Here is a 19,245-nt window from a genome sequence, read left to right as displayed (position 1 = left end):
CAGTCTTCTTCATAGATTTATACTACTGGCCTCAGAGGTGATTCTTAACCTGTTTTCAAGCACTGAAAGGCTGTTAAAATCTTTAGTTGAAACTATCTGAGTAGTTGTTGAGTTGTCAGGAAGTAAAAGCAGGTAGGTTTGGCAAAAAGGATTCCACGCATGGAGGGTTATGGAGATGACAGTCCAGGACCACTAATTGTAGAAGGCAGAGATTTTGGACATTTTCTTTTTTTCTTTGTATGCTGTCATTATTCTGATTGTAAACTTGGGTGAGTGCTGTGAAGTGGGGCTCAATAAACATAACAAGAAGGGGAAGTAAAGCAGCACTGAAAATGTGACCTCTTGAAGAGGAATCTGACTTTTCCGCAGACCTCATTTTTGCATTGATCTTCTAAAGATTTTGATTTATTTTAGATTTTCTAAAGATTTTGATTTACTTTAGATTTTAAGATGTTTATTGCTAATCTGCAGTCATCATTCCAAATCTGTAACACTTAAAGTTTGGGTAGAAGTTTGTTTCACCAATTGTCTTTGAACTAAATCTGTGTTTATCATCATCAATGTTTTCTGAACTTCTGCAAACTGCTAAAACGGAGGATTAGATTTACAACTGGTGTAAGTCATCATCGATAACATTACCTGTCAGGACTCTATCCATAAGGATCCTCCTAGTGAGTTGTTTTTTTTATGTTGCCAATAAAAAATGGCTCATTATTTTGTACAGGTCAAGAAACTGTCACGTTCTCCCATATTTTGGCATGCTTCTTTTGCTACCGCTTCAGCTTTGGAATATTATAATTTAGCATTTGTTACAATGTAATGGGTGCACTGCCTACCTCAATATTGAAATTGCTAGCAGCTCTATTTATGGCACCAGCATACCAGCTTCTGGAGTCTTTCTTTAGTAATTGTTACAAGTTTTTCTACACAGCCCACCTGACCTCTGATGCATATAAACACAGACAATTTGGGTTTATTGCCAAGATGTAATGACACTTACGTGCAGCTTTTTTGAATTTGAAAACAATCAGCATCTCTCTAAAACATCAAAGAACAACATATTTGTAAATCCGTATCTCCATCTCGTATGCAATTAGTCATCTCCACCTTTATGGTACACCTCTCCTTAAGAACTACATGTTGTTTTCATGTGCCCAAATGATTGTATGAAAGACTGAACATATGGATAGGCTACTATATCTATTTCATCAATAAACTGAAATATCCCCTACACAGCCTTTCACATTCATCTCTGTCTATCAATATTTTAAAACATGTCATAAAATTCTAATTAATCAAATGCCACTGGGAAAAAAAATACTTAGCTACCCACTCAGGCAGCTAGGAGTAGGAATAACCAACTTCATGCCCTCACATTCCACTTCAAGACTGTGTACTTCAAGCCCGACAAAATAGCTTTGCACTGCCTCCTTCATACTCATTACTAGCTAGACTGTCATTAACCAGCACATTCAAAAAAGCCACGTCTATGCGAGACGTTTTCAAAACAAAAATGATGCTTTAATCTCAACAGACGAAGAGCGTTACACAAGTGATTGTGACTGATATTTTCCAAAGTTACTGGAGAAAGAGTTTTAGATAAGAAAAACTACAGGGCATCATGCAGTGCTCATAAAATCTTTCTCTTTCTTTCTGCCCCTGCTTCACCAATATAAGTCCCAGTTCTGTAAGTAGGTGAAAATTCGAATTAACATCTTAAAACAACAGGTCCAACATCTTTGTAGTTAAAGTCCATCGCAGGTGTGCTGGGCCTACAACCTGTATATATTCCCCTGGTCCTCTCCATGATGACCCACACTGTTACCAGGCAGAGGTGCAATCCTGACATAGCAGCTTCCCCTTGAACACTGTTGGGTTGTGAGGCAATGCAGGGCGGGGAAAATTATATCATCCCACGAGGTTTGGAAGGAAAATAATGTACCGAAACTGACTGAATGCTCTGCACGTACTAAGAGGAGCCTGAAGACTCCTCTTAGTTGGGCTATGAGCGCAGCTCCAGAGAAGAGCACTGGCTCCATCTCAGGACCCTGGGACTCCTCAAAGGGCAACTTCAAGAAGTACAAAGATATTAAGAGACATGAAAGGGTCATGAGGCCACACGTGGGGAATTTCCTAGGAGATACGAGCTCTCTCAGACCTGATAGGAGCTCTGTCAGAAGTGCAGAATCTAGGCTGCCAGCATCTCAGGAATGGAAAATGACTCTTTAGGCTCTGTGCTGTGCTGCTTTCATGCTGTTTCCTGACTTTTCACCTTTAAACTTTTTATCTATTTCTGGGAATGCTGCCAGACTGAAGGTACTTTGCCTGCAAAGCTGTCTAGCCTTGCTGTCTGTGTCCCTTCCCAGATAGTTTAGGAGAGTGCCTGAACATCCACGTAGCAGCCTGCCCCAGTGGCCTAGAAATTATACTGTACAACATCCTCACACAGGACTATTCCTTCCTCCTGGCTGTTCTCCTACATCCTTTCATTCTCTCCAAAACTACATGGCAACATTGCTAAAAAAAATCAGATACTAAGACACATTTTGGCATAAGATCAATCATTGTTTATTCTGATGAGAATTGCATGCAGTAGATTCAAGTGAAAGACAACTTGTATTGTCAACACCTCTTCTCTTCTGCCTTCCCCCAAATAATAATCAATCAGCTAAATGCATCAAGATTTATAAAATATAACTTTAGCTTGTGACAGCAAAATAACGCCCCCTCTCTCCCCACCTCCCTAAAGACCCAAGATAGCAAGCTTTCCTACTGATCCACCTGGATAACTCTTCCTGTGCAGGAGTTCACGGTGGCTGCTAATACACTGAGTAGCACATAAATGCCAGAGCAAGCTCTGAGGTGCTGGTCTGCCTATCATCCAGATCAGGGGCTGGCCAGACCTCCCTGTAGCTTTCTGCTAGTTCTTTCAACACCCAGATGTGGGATGATGTACTGGTGCCTCCCTGGGAGAAGATGCTGCCACTACACGACCTGGGACCTGCGAACTCCAAAATGTCCTGGATACTCTTGTTCACACATAGCTAAAATGTCCATGGCAAGCACTGTGCATGTGGCATACAGCAGCATTAGGATATGGTTGGCTGGGTTAGATCCCTGGACTCACATCTGGTGTGCAAAAAGTATCAGAGCTGCCATCTTCTTACATACCACTTCTCACCTCACCCATCTCTTCCAGATGCCATTTTCCTTATAACATAAAAGCATATAATCACAGCTTGCTGTCCTCACTCCCTACATCAAACTTTTAATCTCTTTCATTTCGATCCTTTCCCTCAGAGATAAAGGCTAAAACATACCATCTCTTTTACCCAGCTGCTCAAGAATATCCCGGTTGTAAAGCCTACCATGACCAGAGAGTCTACTAAAGAGGCCCTTAAATATTGATGAAGAAGGGTTGCTCACCATCTGTCTGGAGAGAAAATGGTAACTATCGTTATGCTTTTCCTGAGGGAGTCTCAGAACCTGGTAGTGAAATCAGAAACTTGAATCCATAGTTTTGAGTGCAACCCAAATGGTAGCTAACCAGATTTGTAAAAGCACGGGAATTATGGGGAGAATTGAGGTGGTGGAAGAGGATTCTGCAAAGCAAATATATCTTACTCTGGGGTGAGTGGACATTTCCAGGTCCACTGTAACCCGGTGACATTGGCAATCCCTGCTGAGATCATCTCCATCTTAGCATCATAGAATGGCTTGGGTTGGAAGGGACATTTAAAGATCATCTAGTCCATCCCCATCTTAACTAACTTCTAGCCTTGAAAAGGCAGTAAAAATTCATGAAGGTGCTGAGATACTAATTCAGGTATCAGTATCTTCTACCACTTGCTAACCACATGCCAGACTCTTTTACCCTGTCTCTGGTACCCATATGCAATAGGCTCTTCACCTAGGAATATCCTGCATGTCTTTCAGTCCTTCAGAAATGTCTGTCTGTACCTTTTAAGTTTCGGACATTTGGGTTTTGTCTGTTCTAATAAATACTTTTTTTCCCAATATTTAGCCAACGCGTTGAACTTAGCCTTTCTTGGGCCTTTGAGACACTGCCAAGAAAATGCATGAAAATCGATGAAATAAAACTGTCTGTGCCATGGACTTGTATTTTTAGAGGTCAACAATGTCTGAAGTCCCCATTGAAGAAGCTGAGGCCTCGCTTCCTGATTTGACTTTGACTGGCAGGGACTGTGACTGAGCCTGTGGGGGTGAGCAAGCAGCAGAAACAGAGGTTGCAAATATGAGATGGAGAAATTCAACATGTATAACATTTCTTAGCACAACAAGTAGAAGACAGGGATTTTTCACAAAGTAGTTTATGATGTGACCTTACTGGTTGTCTCAGGAGAGCAAACAAACTATGAAAGGTGCAGGAGGTGGGTATGGTCTTTTTTCAGCTTCCTACTTCCAGCCCTGTGCCAGCAATTTCTTCTTTTCTCTGCACGTGGTGTGACAGCACAGCACACAAAAAGAGAGAGGAGTCAAGCTGATCCCAAAGACCTTCTGTCTCCCCTTCAGGAAATGAAATGCACATCTCACAGCGTTCTTGCAGAGGTGGAGTTAATTAAAGAAATTCTTACAAAGGTTTCCTAAGCCAGGGCATCAGAAAGTATGCACTGACTCTTATGCATTGACTGTTCTGCTAATGTTGACCAAACAAGAGATGAGAAAAATTTAGATATCATGTATCTTGCTGGGACACCCTGGAAATGCCGAGGTGATGTACAAGGAACTGATGCACTACAGGCAGAAAGATCTTCCTGTTAATAGAGAAACCTATCTGGATAGTGGACAGGAGACAGGGATAGAAGTCACACTGAGGACACCAGCACCTCTGGGGAAGACAGAGTAAGGGTGACATTTGATCTGTGCATCCAAAGCACCCATAGACTGAGTAATCTGCTATATAGCAGATTTACCTCCCAAACTGCCTTGATGGCTACTAACTTTCCAGTTCCAAACTGAGTGGAGGAAAGCTGCAGGGGCTGGTGTCTGCCAGCTTCCACTTTCTTACCATGACCCCTCCTCTGTGCCCAGCAGTGTTTTCACATTAATTAACTTCCACACCACAGAAGGAGTGAACCAGGGACATATCACTGTGATCACTTCCCTCCCTGTTCTAAAGTTCTCCCTCCTCTAGCAATTCCTTTATGTTTGCAAATTCCATTCTGGCATTAGCACAGTATTTTTTTTCAGACGTCTGCAGAAAGCTGTCCCTAGGGTGTCCACCTATAAAAATACCCACAGTATCACAAGATCGACATCTAATAGTGAACAGGAAGGCATAAAAGCACCACCATGTGCTTTTGCTAGCCAGGCAATGCCTGTAAACATCGCAGTCCTGAATTTAGACTGTCAGCTAATACAATGCTACATAGATTCAAGTTTAATAACTGAGACTTCAGCTTCACTTATGTGCTTTGTAGCATCCTTAGAAGACAGGTACACCTCTGCTTCAGTCTTCCTTAAATATACATGCATATCTAGGCGGTCAACCACCCAGTTAGAGATCGATGCCTGGCTTCCTCAAGCAGTAGAGCACACTGTGATTTAGATAAAGGTATTCTACTCATTTTTTTATGCTACCTAACCCCCACCCCATCTGTGGATGCTGCATGCAATTTAACAAGATAAAAATGTTTTCTGCAGATACTAAATTTTAAAGAACAGCTTTTTTTCCCTCTTAATTTGGCATTCAACTATCCATCAGGGTAAGCAACAAGTGACTTGGCAGATAATTCAGGACATATGGCTTTGAAGAAGTGGTAATTTAAAAGTGCTTGGACAAGTTGCCTCAACTCATTCACCTTAATTTGTGTTACTCTCTTTTACATGTGCTCTAGCAGCTGGTCCAACTAAAAAAAGTGTAGAAAATATAATGCAAGTGACAAAATAACCTTTTCCAGAGTTGTATTAATATATACCACAAAAACCTCACTCACAAACTGAGTAACAGGAGTCAAATACAATTCAAAGCTGTTAAACATATATGCCTCATCTGTAGTCACCAGGTGGCACCAGATGTATCCATATATTGATAATCAGCTTAAAACCACTGTAACCCACGCGGTCTTGGAAATGAAAAGCACATCACATATGGACATTAAGTAGAGCCCAACAGCTGAGTGGTCAGTAGACTAGAGAGTTTAGATATAACTGCAACATGATCTGACCGTTGGGGTTTTTTTTGTTTGGTTTGGTTTGGTTTTTTGAAGAGGAATTATTAAAGAGTAAGATTCAGTGGCATCTCCTAATATTGAAGATACTGGTTGGAAAACTTTTCCAAAAATGCAAAAATATATTATTCTAACTAAATGCATTGATTCTTGGTCAGAATTAACATTTTTCCCCTTTTTGTTTTGAAACATTTAAATGTTTAAAGAATTAAATTTTGGAGAAAAATCAGTTCTTTCAAAACATACATTTCAGCCGTCCTGAAGAACTGTAGCTTTCTATTGATATAAGAGGACATTTTTTTCTGGCTTTCTGACATTGTCAATGAGCTCTTGAATTATGTAGGAAATCCTACGCTTAAAAATTCTGTGTTTTACAAATATAATCACATTATTTTATGAGGGTGAAGCTGAAATTAGCTATGCATCATACACACTATGATATCTCGTGAATATAAAAAATAGTGAGAGCTAATTCATTTACTTGTAAATCATGAGTCTCATCAGTTTTTTTCTGCATTTGGATGTTCACTTTGATCACTAATGAAATATTTGGGAATCTAAACTGTTTCTTGAGCTTGGCAGTATTTAGCCAATGTATTTTTCTTATTCCTTATTATCTGTCTCCTCTGTGAATAACTTGTCATCAGGGGCAAAAAAAAAAAACACAACAGCAAAAGGGTGAAATCTTGACCTCACTGAATCAATGGCAAAACTCCCACTAACTTCAAGGGGCTACGATTTTACCACACATGATCAGCTTTACACAAAGAAGGAAAACCAAACAGGCCATGATATCATGTTATTAAAAGCACAGAGTCTGAAAATTAATCATCATCTAAACAATATGGCAAATGTTTACAAATAAAAAGTAATCAAAAAAAGTCAAGCTGTAGTTTGAAATGGAGTTTCAAAAGGAACTTGGTTCTCCAGGGCAAAAGCATTATCTTTCTGCCTAAACACTGAAAATATAAATTTTAGTATATAATTCTAAGCATCCAGATTTCATATCTTTAGCCTATTGTAATGATTTTTCAGCCAGCAGGTACTTTTGATTATACTAAATATTCACAGTTGTATCTGCTTCATTGCAGTAAAATGATTATTGCAAAAATGTAATCCAAATTTACATTCTCTTCAGCACGACCTGTTCCTAAAAATGAACCAACGTGATTATCTACATATACGACACCCATAGAAGCTTAACGGTTGCTGGGGTCCCCAGTGCAAACAATGGCATGCATGTGTAAATAATCAATTTGTTTAAAGGCCATTTTTTGCAAGCGCTGGCTTGCAGGCAATATTTGCATTTGCAGTGGGCAAGCCTAGCCTTGTACAGACACAAAAGGAGATGTCTTTGTTTCAAATGATTCATGATTATTCTTCATGCTTTACAGTAATGGGAAGACCCTCAGCAAGTGCAGCTGTGAAAAGAGAATATAACTTAGTTTTTGTAAAACACTGCCACACTAAATCCGAGAAGGATGTTAATGCTATTATCCCACAGGGAAACCAAGGAAGAGAAGGAGAAGCAGCACTCTTCATACCAGCCAGCAGTGGAGTGTGGCACTGAAGCAATGCGCTTAAGCTCCAGCCCAGAGAGCTAACCTCTAGTTTGGAGTAAAGCAGTTTGTGGCTAATTTAAGACTGTAGTATGCACCCAAAAAGTAAGCCTATCTTTCCTCTGCTATAGCATGAAGCTCACCTAAAACAAGTTTTACTATTTGTATTCAAGCGTTTCCATTACAGTAGCTGTGGCACATACCAAAAAGTAGTCCTGAAAGTCCAAAGAACAGCCTGAAATTTAGGCACCTAGTGTAAGGTAAATTTGTGGACTCCCTCTCTCTAGCTGGTCCAAAAAGTGGTTTATGCCATTTTAGGACAAGTAATTGAGAAAGACAGCATGAGTTGCTTTCCAGGGATCTCCATTTTTCTCCATCGGTAAGGGGAGCCCAGGCAGCCAGATCAAAGATGAGACACAGCTTTGGATGGCTACCATCAAGTGAGATGAACTCCGCTCCGCAGATGGCAACTTCAACTGCAGAGGTTGGAGAATGGAGACACAGGTGGTTTAATTGGCTTGGCACAGGGCTGTGCACTGAGCCTTCCGGGTCCTGGTACGTTGCATTGAGAAATTCCCATACATTGTATTCTCATCTGCGCTATCAGTTGAAAAATAATGAAATGAGCCAAACATAAAGTGAAAGTTATCATTATAAAGGAGCTCTGCTTCTACTGTCTAGAAGAGAAGGCAGACACACACATTTGTACAAAGACCTACTGTATTTCTTTCTTTCCATAACAAAAAAAGCATAGAATTCATGTTATTTTATCAGCAAAAATTATACTCGTTACCTATTATCTGCAATTCTATCCATAGCAAGTACATTATACTTGCTTAAAGTATATTGTATGCATTATCTGTGAAAGGGCTGTAATAATTTCAACATACTATTCATTGAAATACATTAACACAGTACCTATAATACATGAAAATTGAAATAGATTAAAATACAATACAATAGTATAACTATTTTTAAGGTGTTTCTTCCTGATAGAGTCCTAGGAATATCAGAAGTTATGGGCTATGTTATCCTGTCTCCGCTAGTTTCTTAACATGAGAAGGATATGCAAGAGGCTAGCAATCTCCGAGAGATGACTCAAGGCAGTGCAAGGGGAAGCAGAATAGGTATCACATTTATCATTAATAAGACTGTATGTAATGATTTTTTCCTTTGAGAGAAGACAAGGAGAAAGGGAGAGGAGTTTGTACCTTTTTAGCTGTACTTGATAGGATGGATGACTACTGGAGACAGGGCTGAAGTTCTGATCAATTGGGTCATGTCTCCCAGTGTTGCCTTGCTGAGTTGGGAGATGGTGACCTCCACATGGAGGGGTTGAAACCTTCATTGACTTTCATAATTAATTCAAATGGACCACATCTTACCACTACTATTCTCTTTGGATGATTTGCATCTTTGAATGATTAAGGATTTCCCACTAATATCTGCAGGAATAATATTACCATGTCAGAGGTCTCATAAGCAAAACCTAACTGTTCTATCAACTTCCAGATTTTCCTGAGTGAGTTTATAATGGACACAAAGCTCTGACTTGAAGAAGTTTGACTTTTCTTACTGCACAGTCTTCCAAGAAGGGGGTTTTGTGCGTGATCAGTTAAATGTGAGCCCAATTCTGGCTTTATATAGAAAGCAGTTAACAATTCACTCAGCTCTAAGTGGAAAACCTTGTTATTCAGGCTGGGATTAAGAAGGATGTAGGATGTTTTTACCCCTTCTCATTGGACTAGATCTCATGTGACTTAACTACATTAAACTGATAAGCCTTGTGGACCTGTGCAGATTAATGACAGAGATGACCTTGACAGGCTTGAGAAGTGGGCACCATGTGAACCTCATGAAGTTCAACAAGGCCAAGTGAAAGGCCCTGCACCTGTCGGGGCAACCCCCAGTATCAATACAGGCTGGGGGATGAAGGGATTGAGAGCAGCCCTGCTGAGACAGACTTGGGGGTACTGGTAGATGAAAAGCTGGACATGAGCTGGCAATGTGCGCTCGCAGCCTAGAAAGCCAACTGTATCCTGGGCTGCATCAAAAGAAGCGTGGCCAGCAGGGTGAAGGAGGTGATTCTGCCCCTCTACTCTGCTCTTGTGAGACCCCACCTGGAGTACTGCAGCCAGCTCTGGGGTCCCCAGCACAAGAAAGACATGGACCTGTTGAAGCAAGTCCAGAGGAGGGCCACAAAAATGGTCAGAGGGCTGGAATATCTCTCCTACAAAGAAAGGGTGGGAGAGCTGGGGTTGTTCAGTCTGGAGAAGAGAAAGCTCCTGGTAGACCTTATTGCGGCCTTTCAATACATAAAGGGGGCTTATAAGAAAGACTGGGAAAGACTTTTTACCAAGGCCTGTAGTGACAGGATGAGGGCCAACAGTTTTAAACTGAAAAAGGGTAGATTTAGATTGGATATAAGGAAGAATTTTTTTATGATGAGGGTGGTGAGACAATGGAACAGAGAAGTTGTGGATGCCCCATCCCTGGAAGTGTTCAAGGTTAGGCTGGATGGGGCATTGTGCAACCCAGTCTAGTGAAAGGTGTCCCTGCCCACGGCAGGGGGTTGGACTAGATGATCTTTAAAGGTTCCTTCTGACCCAAACCATTCTAAGATTATACGATTCTATGATGTCTAAACAGAAATGAATACAATGCATACAGCATCAAAGTAATTGATTTTCTGATTTTAAATACTTGTGTACAAGGATGACGGTTGGTTTCATTTTTCTTTTTGCTTACTTCCTTTGCACAATTCTTCTCTGTTCATTAGAGCAGACTACAAACCTAGAGAAAATCCTGCACATACCTGTTTCTCCCCACTGGGCTTCTTGTGGTTTAACAGCAGCTCCACGGCACCAACTACCTCCTTTCGTATGGCATGCAACAGAGCGTCTCCCACATATACGTTAAAACTTAAGAGCAGCTCAATGAGCTCAAGGTTCTCATTTTCAATTGCAATAAGGAGTGCAGTTCTTCCCAGGGGATCAATGCAATTAATATTGATCTTGAAATAAATTTCTGCTTCCTCCAAAGCTTTCTTTACACTGGCATAATCTCCTTTCTCCACGGCGTTCAGATAGGCCTTCTCTGAATGAGACAGTTCAGATTCTGCCCGTACAATACGAAGAGGGATACGATCTCTGTAGGGAGCATTGACACTTCTTTTGTAGTAGAACTGGGCCATATTTTATGCCATTCTAATACTTTGTCTCTGCAATATGAAAAGAAAGATTAAATCAATAATATATTTTGGGAGTACAAAGCACCAAATTAACATTTGCAATATATAAGTATTTAAAACTCATACTAAAAAGTGATGTTGAAACAAGTACAAATGGTCTTTATTGATAGAACTTGTAAGATGACCAGCAAAACGTGGAAACCAAAACATATAACCAAGTTGTTGCAACTTACCAAGTCAAAGCATATCTGTCAGCATACCATTCGCTTGTATGTATTCCTTAAACCTGTGGCAAGCGTGAAGTGATATGACACAATGTAGTTTGCACCAGTGTAGTTCCACTTCATCCTTAATTTCTTCATTAAGTTCCACTACCTTGTGTTTTCCACGGTTTAAGAGTATGCTCATACACAGTTGCTGCTGCTCAGTAGACTACAGGGCACTTACACCTTTTAAGCTTGATTGTGGTAGTGGTTATGTCACTTAGAGATTGGTTCAGTTGCCCATCTAAGGTACCTAGGCCTCTTTGAGATGCACTACTTATCTCAACTGCACTCCTGCATGGCTTGGGTCTTTCACAAGGCCTGTGCACATTTGGTACCTCCATGCAAATGTCTCTGATATCCTACACAACAAAGGCATCACTCAATGCTTGTGTGTGGACAACTAAATACAGCCCTCCTTACCTTTTCTTTAGCTTGTTAGAGTTGGAATAGTTATTAGCCTTTACATCTTCCCAGTGCTGCTGAAATATCCTGACTTATCTGTGGCAGGCACAGATTGCACAGTTCAGTAGTGAGTTTTCCTACTAAGATTTTGATTCAATCTCAAATGCTATTAGAAAAACACTCATATAAAATGCTTTTCCAATCAGCACTTACTAATGTATAAATTAGAATTCAGAGCCTAAAAGGAAAAACAAAATCCATAGGAGATAAATTCCCAAGGACTGGTAGATAATAATCATGGTTTTGATTCTGAACTATTCAGTTCTAAACTAGAATTAATACTGAAACACTGCAACTATAAACCAACTCTAAAGTCTTACATATAATAAAGCATTTAATGCCTCTGCTTTTACTCTGTATACTTTGCGCATGGACTTTGCAAAAAATAATTCTTTCTAACAGAATGATTTTCTCCTGGCTCTATCTTCTACCAGGGGGGTGGGGGGGGAGGGAGGGGTGGAAAGGAAAAGAGGGTAGAGGGAAGAGAAAAATTTGACTTAAAAGAACAGGGTGCACAAAAAGATATTTCTTTCTACAGTTCAATTAGAGGTTGAACAGCCTATTAGTCAAAGAACTGTAGTTTCTTGTCGTTTTCTCAGCTGACAATGCAAGTTGCAGTAACCCACTGCCTTTTCCTCCATTTCCTTCAGGCATCAAAAAAAAATCTCTGTTGAGATCCTAATTTGGAAAAGATAATACGTATTTTTAATATTTTGAGGTTTTGATTCATCAAAAGGAACCTCAGAAGAAGTTGTGGACGCCCCATCCCTGAAGTTTTCAAGGTTAGGTTGGATGCGGCTTTGTGCAACCTGGTCCAATGAAAGATGTCCCTGCCCGTGGCAGGGAGTTGGACTAGATGATCTTTCAATGCCCCTTCCAATCCAAACCATTCCATGATTCTATGTTATCTTTATGATTTTCTTTATCAGTATTTGCAAATATGCTGTTCATCACCAAGCTAGCTGTAGAAATGACAGAACAAATATTAACCAAAATACTGAATAATGTTATATAATATTATAAAAAATATTCAGTGACTTTCATGCCATTAGTCTGAACACATTATATACTATATACTTTAAGATACAGTTTAAGAACTTCTGCGAAATTTTCGAAAATACAGTACTAAATCTACAAAACATTGCAGCTTGATATTGTTAAAATTTGTAGCTATAAGCTAAGTAATTATAACACATGAAATACAATGGATCTATTGACCCCTAGAGTCAAGCCATTTGCAACGACAGGAAACCAGGCAGAATACTTTAGTGCTTCTCCAATGGCATGAGATGTGTCCAAGTGGGGCACAGAGCCAACCTCCTATGGAAGATTCACCTCACTTAATTTTAGGAGCACAGTTGATTTATTTAAATATTGACATTTATCATCATAATTTCACATTGCCTAGGCTAGCTCAGCCCACCTTGCACTGTTTCTACAGAAGCGCACAGGTTTCCTTGGCAGGCCCCATGTCACACCTGCCAGCCCTGGGCCAATGCAAGCCCTAGGCCAATGTCCTGGGCATCTCAAATGGCCCAAACACCCAGATTCTGCTTTAGCAACTGACTCCTGCCCTTAGTGTTCACATTTGAGAGTAAGGCACTTCTTGAGTGTAATTTGTCTGGCTTGTTTTAGACAGCTACATTAGGATGAGAAAAGTCATACCCTTTTATTAACATGGTTAAAAATTAATATGGTTTTAATTTCCCTTTCAAGGGCCTCCTCAGCTTGATTGATGGCTACCCTCACATTACTGGACTTTGCGACCTCTATAACCTAGCTTACTGTATCCATCAGTCCTTTCTCCCTTGTTTGTAGGCTCCCAGTTACTCCTAATTTCCTTTCTAAACTGAAGACTCGGTCAATTACATTTAGAATCCTTTTCCATACGTTTTTAAAAAATCTTTTTGGTAGCAAAACTCGCAATTACATTTTGTGCTAAAAAAAAGTCTAAGACACATTTGCATTAACCTTTATTCCAAACTAAATTTGGGTTGGATTTTAGATGAAAGTAAGCAAACCAGTGTCAGAGAGCATATTGAGGTTCTGAAACCTTATGTTTTCATATACACTGGTAATTATAAATAGTGAATAGGCTCAGCAATATAGCCAGTTTTTCAGCAGTTCAGCGTTATTACCAACAGAAAAATTTTCATTTATCAGAAAATTTGCACAGACCTGGAATAGCCAGTAGCTTAGAGCTCAGAATAGTCACTTGAAAAGAGGGGGATCTTAGTTAAATCTTTTCTCAGGAGGGTCTGGTAATTACTGAGTTATTGGATTTTCCAGCATATCTCTCTCTCTCAGAAATGCAGCATTAAAAGAAAAAAAAAAAAAAAGAAATAACTATGATACTTGAAGACAAGATATTGACTAAGATCTATCTTAAGCCAGCTATCATTGGCCTACAGCAGCTGTACCCACCAAAGCGCGCATGCACACACATACACACTATATATATATATATAGTGCTTCCTGCCCTCTGCAGGGAAATATCATCAGCACCTGAGGAGGAGAAATATATAAAAAAAGAAAACCACAATACTTTGACAGAAAATTGATTCTTATGAGAAAAGATTTCTTTCTTAACAGGCAGTTTCATTGACACCTGCTACAGACCACCATTTCAAATTATATGATACTGTATTTTTCATACGTTATTTTTCAGGGAGGAATGGCAACATTCCGCCTTCTTTGCAAACCTTTAACATTTCCACTCTATCATTATTTGATAATTTGATATTTCTTAAGAAAAGCTGATATTATTAATTTTACTAATGCTAAAATAAATAATTGGAAATTGCCTTCTGCTGCTGTATCACGTGTATATATACATGCATATTATAATCACAGGTACACAGAAGTTTTCCCATCAAAGTCAAAGCTCAAAAAAACTGCAATCAGAATTCCTTGGCTTTTATTCAGCCTCTGCTTTTGCCTTTTTTGCTGCCCCTGAATATATGATCATATCCTCGCTATTTTTCCAGGGGACCCTGACTTGCATTCCCTTGCATGCTGTCCCCTACCCCAAAACACTGTTGTAGCTGGGTGCAACGAAGAGAAGAGTATTAGGGTGACCCAGCAGCAGGCACCAAGGGCCTCTGTGGCAAGCCACTTTTATTGCTGTTGTAACCCTTTCAGAAACAGGAGAAGACACCCAAGGACAACACATCTCCTTCAGCAGATGGGCAGCCGGATGGACACAGATGTGCTCCATAGTATCCACATGTGCAACTTCTGAAATCCTCTCTGACACTACCCTTCTAAAGATGCTTTATTTCAATCACTGATCACTAAGTTAGACTTTGGCATTATTATACTGTATAGCTTCTTCTAGGATGTCATCAAAAGTACACTTCTGGTTTTGCTCATGAGTTTGCTTTTCAGACTACTTGCGTGAAAAAAAAAGTGGAACTTCATAAGAAGTAGCTATGGAAGCACCCTGCTCAGGAAACCAGAGTATTTATGACAAGTGAATAACATGCTGATTTCTCTGTGATCTTCTGAAACTATTTTATATGCACTTTTCATGGCAAAGGAAAGTTTCTGACATTTGTTATATTTATGAAAGTATGAAATTTTCTTTCTAAAATAGATCTGTGACATACCAGCTTTCATCTGACACAGAATCCTATTCGATACACAGTAAAAATGATGTTCAAAGGGAATTTTTGAAAGCAAGACTCTAGCTCTGATAAATCCCAGTCCAAAAGAAGCATGAAGTTCCTTCACTTTCAGTCACCAGGACAGACTGTTTCATTTGAACAAGAACAAAAGAAATGCAGATAAACCTTTGATTTCTGAACCCAGCATCATTCCAGATACTGGTGTCTAACCAAATGCCTAGACAAGAAACTTAAACATTCCTCTAGCACTGGGGTTAACTGGATAGGCTGTTCCCATACTGTTAAACTCTCTTGGTCCCAAAATAGGACAGCTGAAAGAGAAATGTCTACTGGGAATAATATGGGGTCCATGCTAACTCCTAAACTGTGCCTGGAAATTGCGTAGGAAGATGTCAATTGGCTTGAGCCAACACCATTCCAGGGACTGGTTCTAACAACTTCAGCTGCAGGTGATGGAATTCCACTGCCCATGCATGCCTTCTACCACTGTTTATTTTACAATTGTTATAGCTGGCAATACAGTATATAGGGTCCTCACCTGAAAGTCATTTTTCATTGTTAGAACTATGATCAGCTTCAGACTTAAAAGCTAACAATAGCAAAAGTAGCAATTTGGACTTTGACACTGAGTCATGTATGCAGGAGATAAACTGATAGCATAATATGGTATACGTTCCCATGAGGTTGTTGATCAATTTGGAATAGAGCTAAACCTCTTGTTTGTGCTCTGGTTTAAAGTACCCTATAGTCCAATTTGCAGTAAAGCAAAGAACATGACATACTATACAGCTGTCAGTGGACGATGGGAGGCAGGCTGTCAAGTTGTCTGCTTATATGTGTTCTGGCTTCACAATCAGCAAGGCAGGACATCAGCTAGAAGGAACAACTTTCAGGGGCCAAAACACAATGGATATATGACAGATGAAATTCTACCAGCGTTTTACATTAGCAGCTTAAGAGATCAAGTCCTAGGAGAGTGCAAATGCTGACACTGAATGTGATAAACCTTTATGCAGTGACATGGATTACTTGCCTAAATGTTTTTTTGTCAATTTTAAGACAGGATGCAATTTCACAGCAATTTTTGGGGTTTAAAGCATAGTGCTTCATATATAGTGTAAAGATGTTCTGTAAGTTCACTTAGGCTACACCAAATGGGAGTAAACTTGCATCTTCTAGGGCTAACATCACATCAGATCTTAGTTGAGAATGACAGGTTCTTCTTGTAACAGTGACCTTTAATGACAGGACTGGTATCAGCCTGAGGTTTGAGAAATAGCAAAAGATCAGTCTTAGGAGAGTATGGAAAAAACATTGCTGAGAGATTTTAGAAATTATTAACAGATCATATAGCGGTAGGGTGACTTGGGGCCAGGCACGCAGCATTACAAATCTGCATAATTGTTAAAATCAGAGGTATTCAAGAACTTGCTTCTTCAAATGCAGCTAAAACTGAGCCTAATTTCACTTACCTTACGGGCAAAAAATCAGATAGCTGCCCAAGTGAAAAAAAATGAGCACCACAAGCTTACAGAAGTATCATTAGATGATAATAGCTCACTAGTACATATTAAATTAGTTCGTCTCCCCAGTTTTATTTAAACTAGAAAGAGGCACTCTCTGGAAAAACCAACATGCATGGTTACCTCTTGCTGATGGGTAGCAGTATGCAAACATCCTTGGGAAAGTGTGGGAATGACCCTGAAGCCTGAACTATTTGTTCTTGCTCAGAGGGGAATACTGAAGCGTTTAAGCCTGCTACCAGAGCAAAGGAGAGAAAGACTGCTTTGCACTGACTGACATGAACTTGTTCTTTGAAATGATGCAGCATGAACGGTATCAGCCCAGCCTACACGCAGAAGGCAGCCAGTTTGGGGTGGGAAGGACAGAGAAGGCAATAACACAGATAATGATCTTAATGAGTGACTGCACCATCCAGCTGAGCTGACCTCCCCCTCTCCTTGGCTGGTGTTATTCTCCTGGGTAAATTCAAGGAGCTCTCCAAAATAATTTTCAAAAGAAAGTACTTCAGTGTCATCTGGCTACACAGAAGGCCTTCTTGCAGCATTTCCAACAGTAGCGCTGACCTTATGCTCTGTGGATGTGATCCTGCAGCATTCAAACAGCACAGCAACATTTCTCAGGAAACGTGGGACGTGGGCTGTCCCCTGCTCATGGAGAGGGTGGGCAGTCTTTCTCCAAATGAGGAAAGCATGGGAGAAGAAACAAGTACACAATTTCTGCTGAGAAATCAAAGTATGGTCGGTCAGAAAGGGTCTGACTGTACAAATTCACTTGAGGAGGAATGGGGAGGGGTGGCAGAGTAGCTTGAGAAATGCAGGACAAGAGCATTACTTGTGGGAGTTATGCTACAAGTGGCAGTGACTTTTCTATGCTTCAGGTTACGTTTACATGCAGATCCACTTCTTCCCATGCTTCACGTGATGAAGCTCCAGGCAGCATGCAGTTTGGCCAGAAAAGTTTTGGGTAGACCACCCAAATACTTTTAGTAAAGACTTGCTAATAAAAACACTCCAGTGTGGGTCCATTTTCAGATGTACAAGCTAAGCCACCCCGAGGATAAGTTAAAACACTTTCTAGTGTTTATAGTATATAGTGGCCAATAGAGAGCCAGCTGTGAAGAGATCTGTGTACAAACATATATGCTCACGTAAACATTTTAGTACTGGCTGCTGCCCTCAGAGTGGTACGTGTATTTTGCGGGGAGCCTCAAAAAAGGCTGAACTAAAATAAAATAAAAGCTGGCAAGAAATAAAGACTAGTTAGGGGGAACTGTTCACTCTTTGGAATTTATTGGCTTGTTTCCACCCAGATCCTTAATGGTTCTGCCCTCACACTGCTTATTCAGAGACATGGGAGTCAATGCACTTTAATGTATTTTACTAAAAGACTTCATAAAAAAATAAAATCAGGAAAACTTATTACCTAAGCTCAGCTACCAATAATAACACATGAACTCAAGTAAAAAGAATTATAATGATCAATCTAATCAAAACCGAATTGATATCAAAGCAAACCAATTTCCCAAGTAACTAGCGATAGGACAAGAGGAAATGGCCTCAAGTTGCGCCAAGGGAGGTTTAGATTGGACATTAGGAGAAATTTCTTTACTGGAAGAGTGGTCAGGCCTTGGAACAGGCTGCCCAGGGAAGTGGGTGAGTCACCATCCCTGGAAGCGTTTAAAAGACGTGTGGATGAGGCGCTTAAGGACATGGTGTAGTGGGCATGGTGGTGTTGGGTTGACGGTTGGACTCGATGATCTTAAAGGTCTTTTCCAACCTTAATGATTCTATGATTCTATGATTCTATGATTCAATTAGACTCAATAGTAGACAATGTTCCACAAACTAATTAGTTAGATAACATAAAATTTACTTATACAAGTCTAGAAAAGATGGTTACCCATTGGCTATAAACCCCAACAAAAGAATAGAATTGAAATCAATCAAATATATAATTTGATTAGTTAACCAGCTTAACACCAAAATCTGGACCAAAGCCTGACAAAAATAATGATAATTTTCTTCTCAAGAAATTCTATTCTTATGTGATGACTAACCCTTTCCTGCCCTTGCAGCAATAAAGACTTCAAAGAACAGAAGAGAAAACCAGAAGTCGGACAACTCCTATTTACCAGAAGCCATAAAATCACAGCTTCATGTCACTCGGGACCTTTAAATGTATAGCACAGAAAATGCCCTAATGAATAGCTTGATGAAGTATTATATAAGGCTGCTTAAATCCAGGGGAACATTTCTTTCCAGAAATTTTCCTGCATGGCCAAATTGTCATTTATGCATATGCCCAAATCACAATTCAGGACTAAAAGTCTCCCACTAAATGAGAACAGGAGTGAAAATAAATAGTAACAATAAGAGAATTCTCATTGCTAGGAAGTCGTGAAACAAGAAAGCTGTCATGTGGATTCCC

The 19,245-nt window shown here is 39.9% G+C and overlaps 1 protein-coding gene across 2 annotated transcripts in view; it reads right to left on the bottom strand.

Moving 5' to 3' along the window:
• Window positions 1–10,943, bottom strand: part of TRPC4 (transient receptor potential cation channel subfamily C member 4) — a 102,543-nt gene extending 91,600 nt beyond the window's left edge. For both annotated transcript variants that reach the window (XM_075139746.1, XM_075139747.1), the window contains exon 1: window positions 10,566–10,943. In XM_075139746.1, coding sequence (XP_074995847.1) covers window positions 10,566–10,943 — 378 coding nt within the window. The remainder of the gene's footprint in view (window positions 1–10,565) is intronic.
• Window positions 10,944–19,245: the final 8,302 nt, after the last annotated feature.

The sequence above is a fragment of the Calonectris borealis genome, chromosome 1 (genome assembly GCF_964195595.1).
Source record: "Calonectris borealis chromosome 1, bCalBor7.hap1.2, whole genome shotgun sequence".
In the NCBI taxonomy this organism is placed as follows: domain Eukaryota; kingdom Metazoa; phylum Chordata; class Aves; order Procellariiformes; family Procellariidae; genus Calonectris; species Calonectris borealis.
Note: the sequence above shows the minus strand (reverse complement) of the source record. Positions and strands in the feature narration are given on the sequence as shown.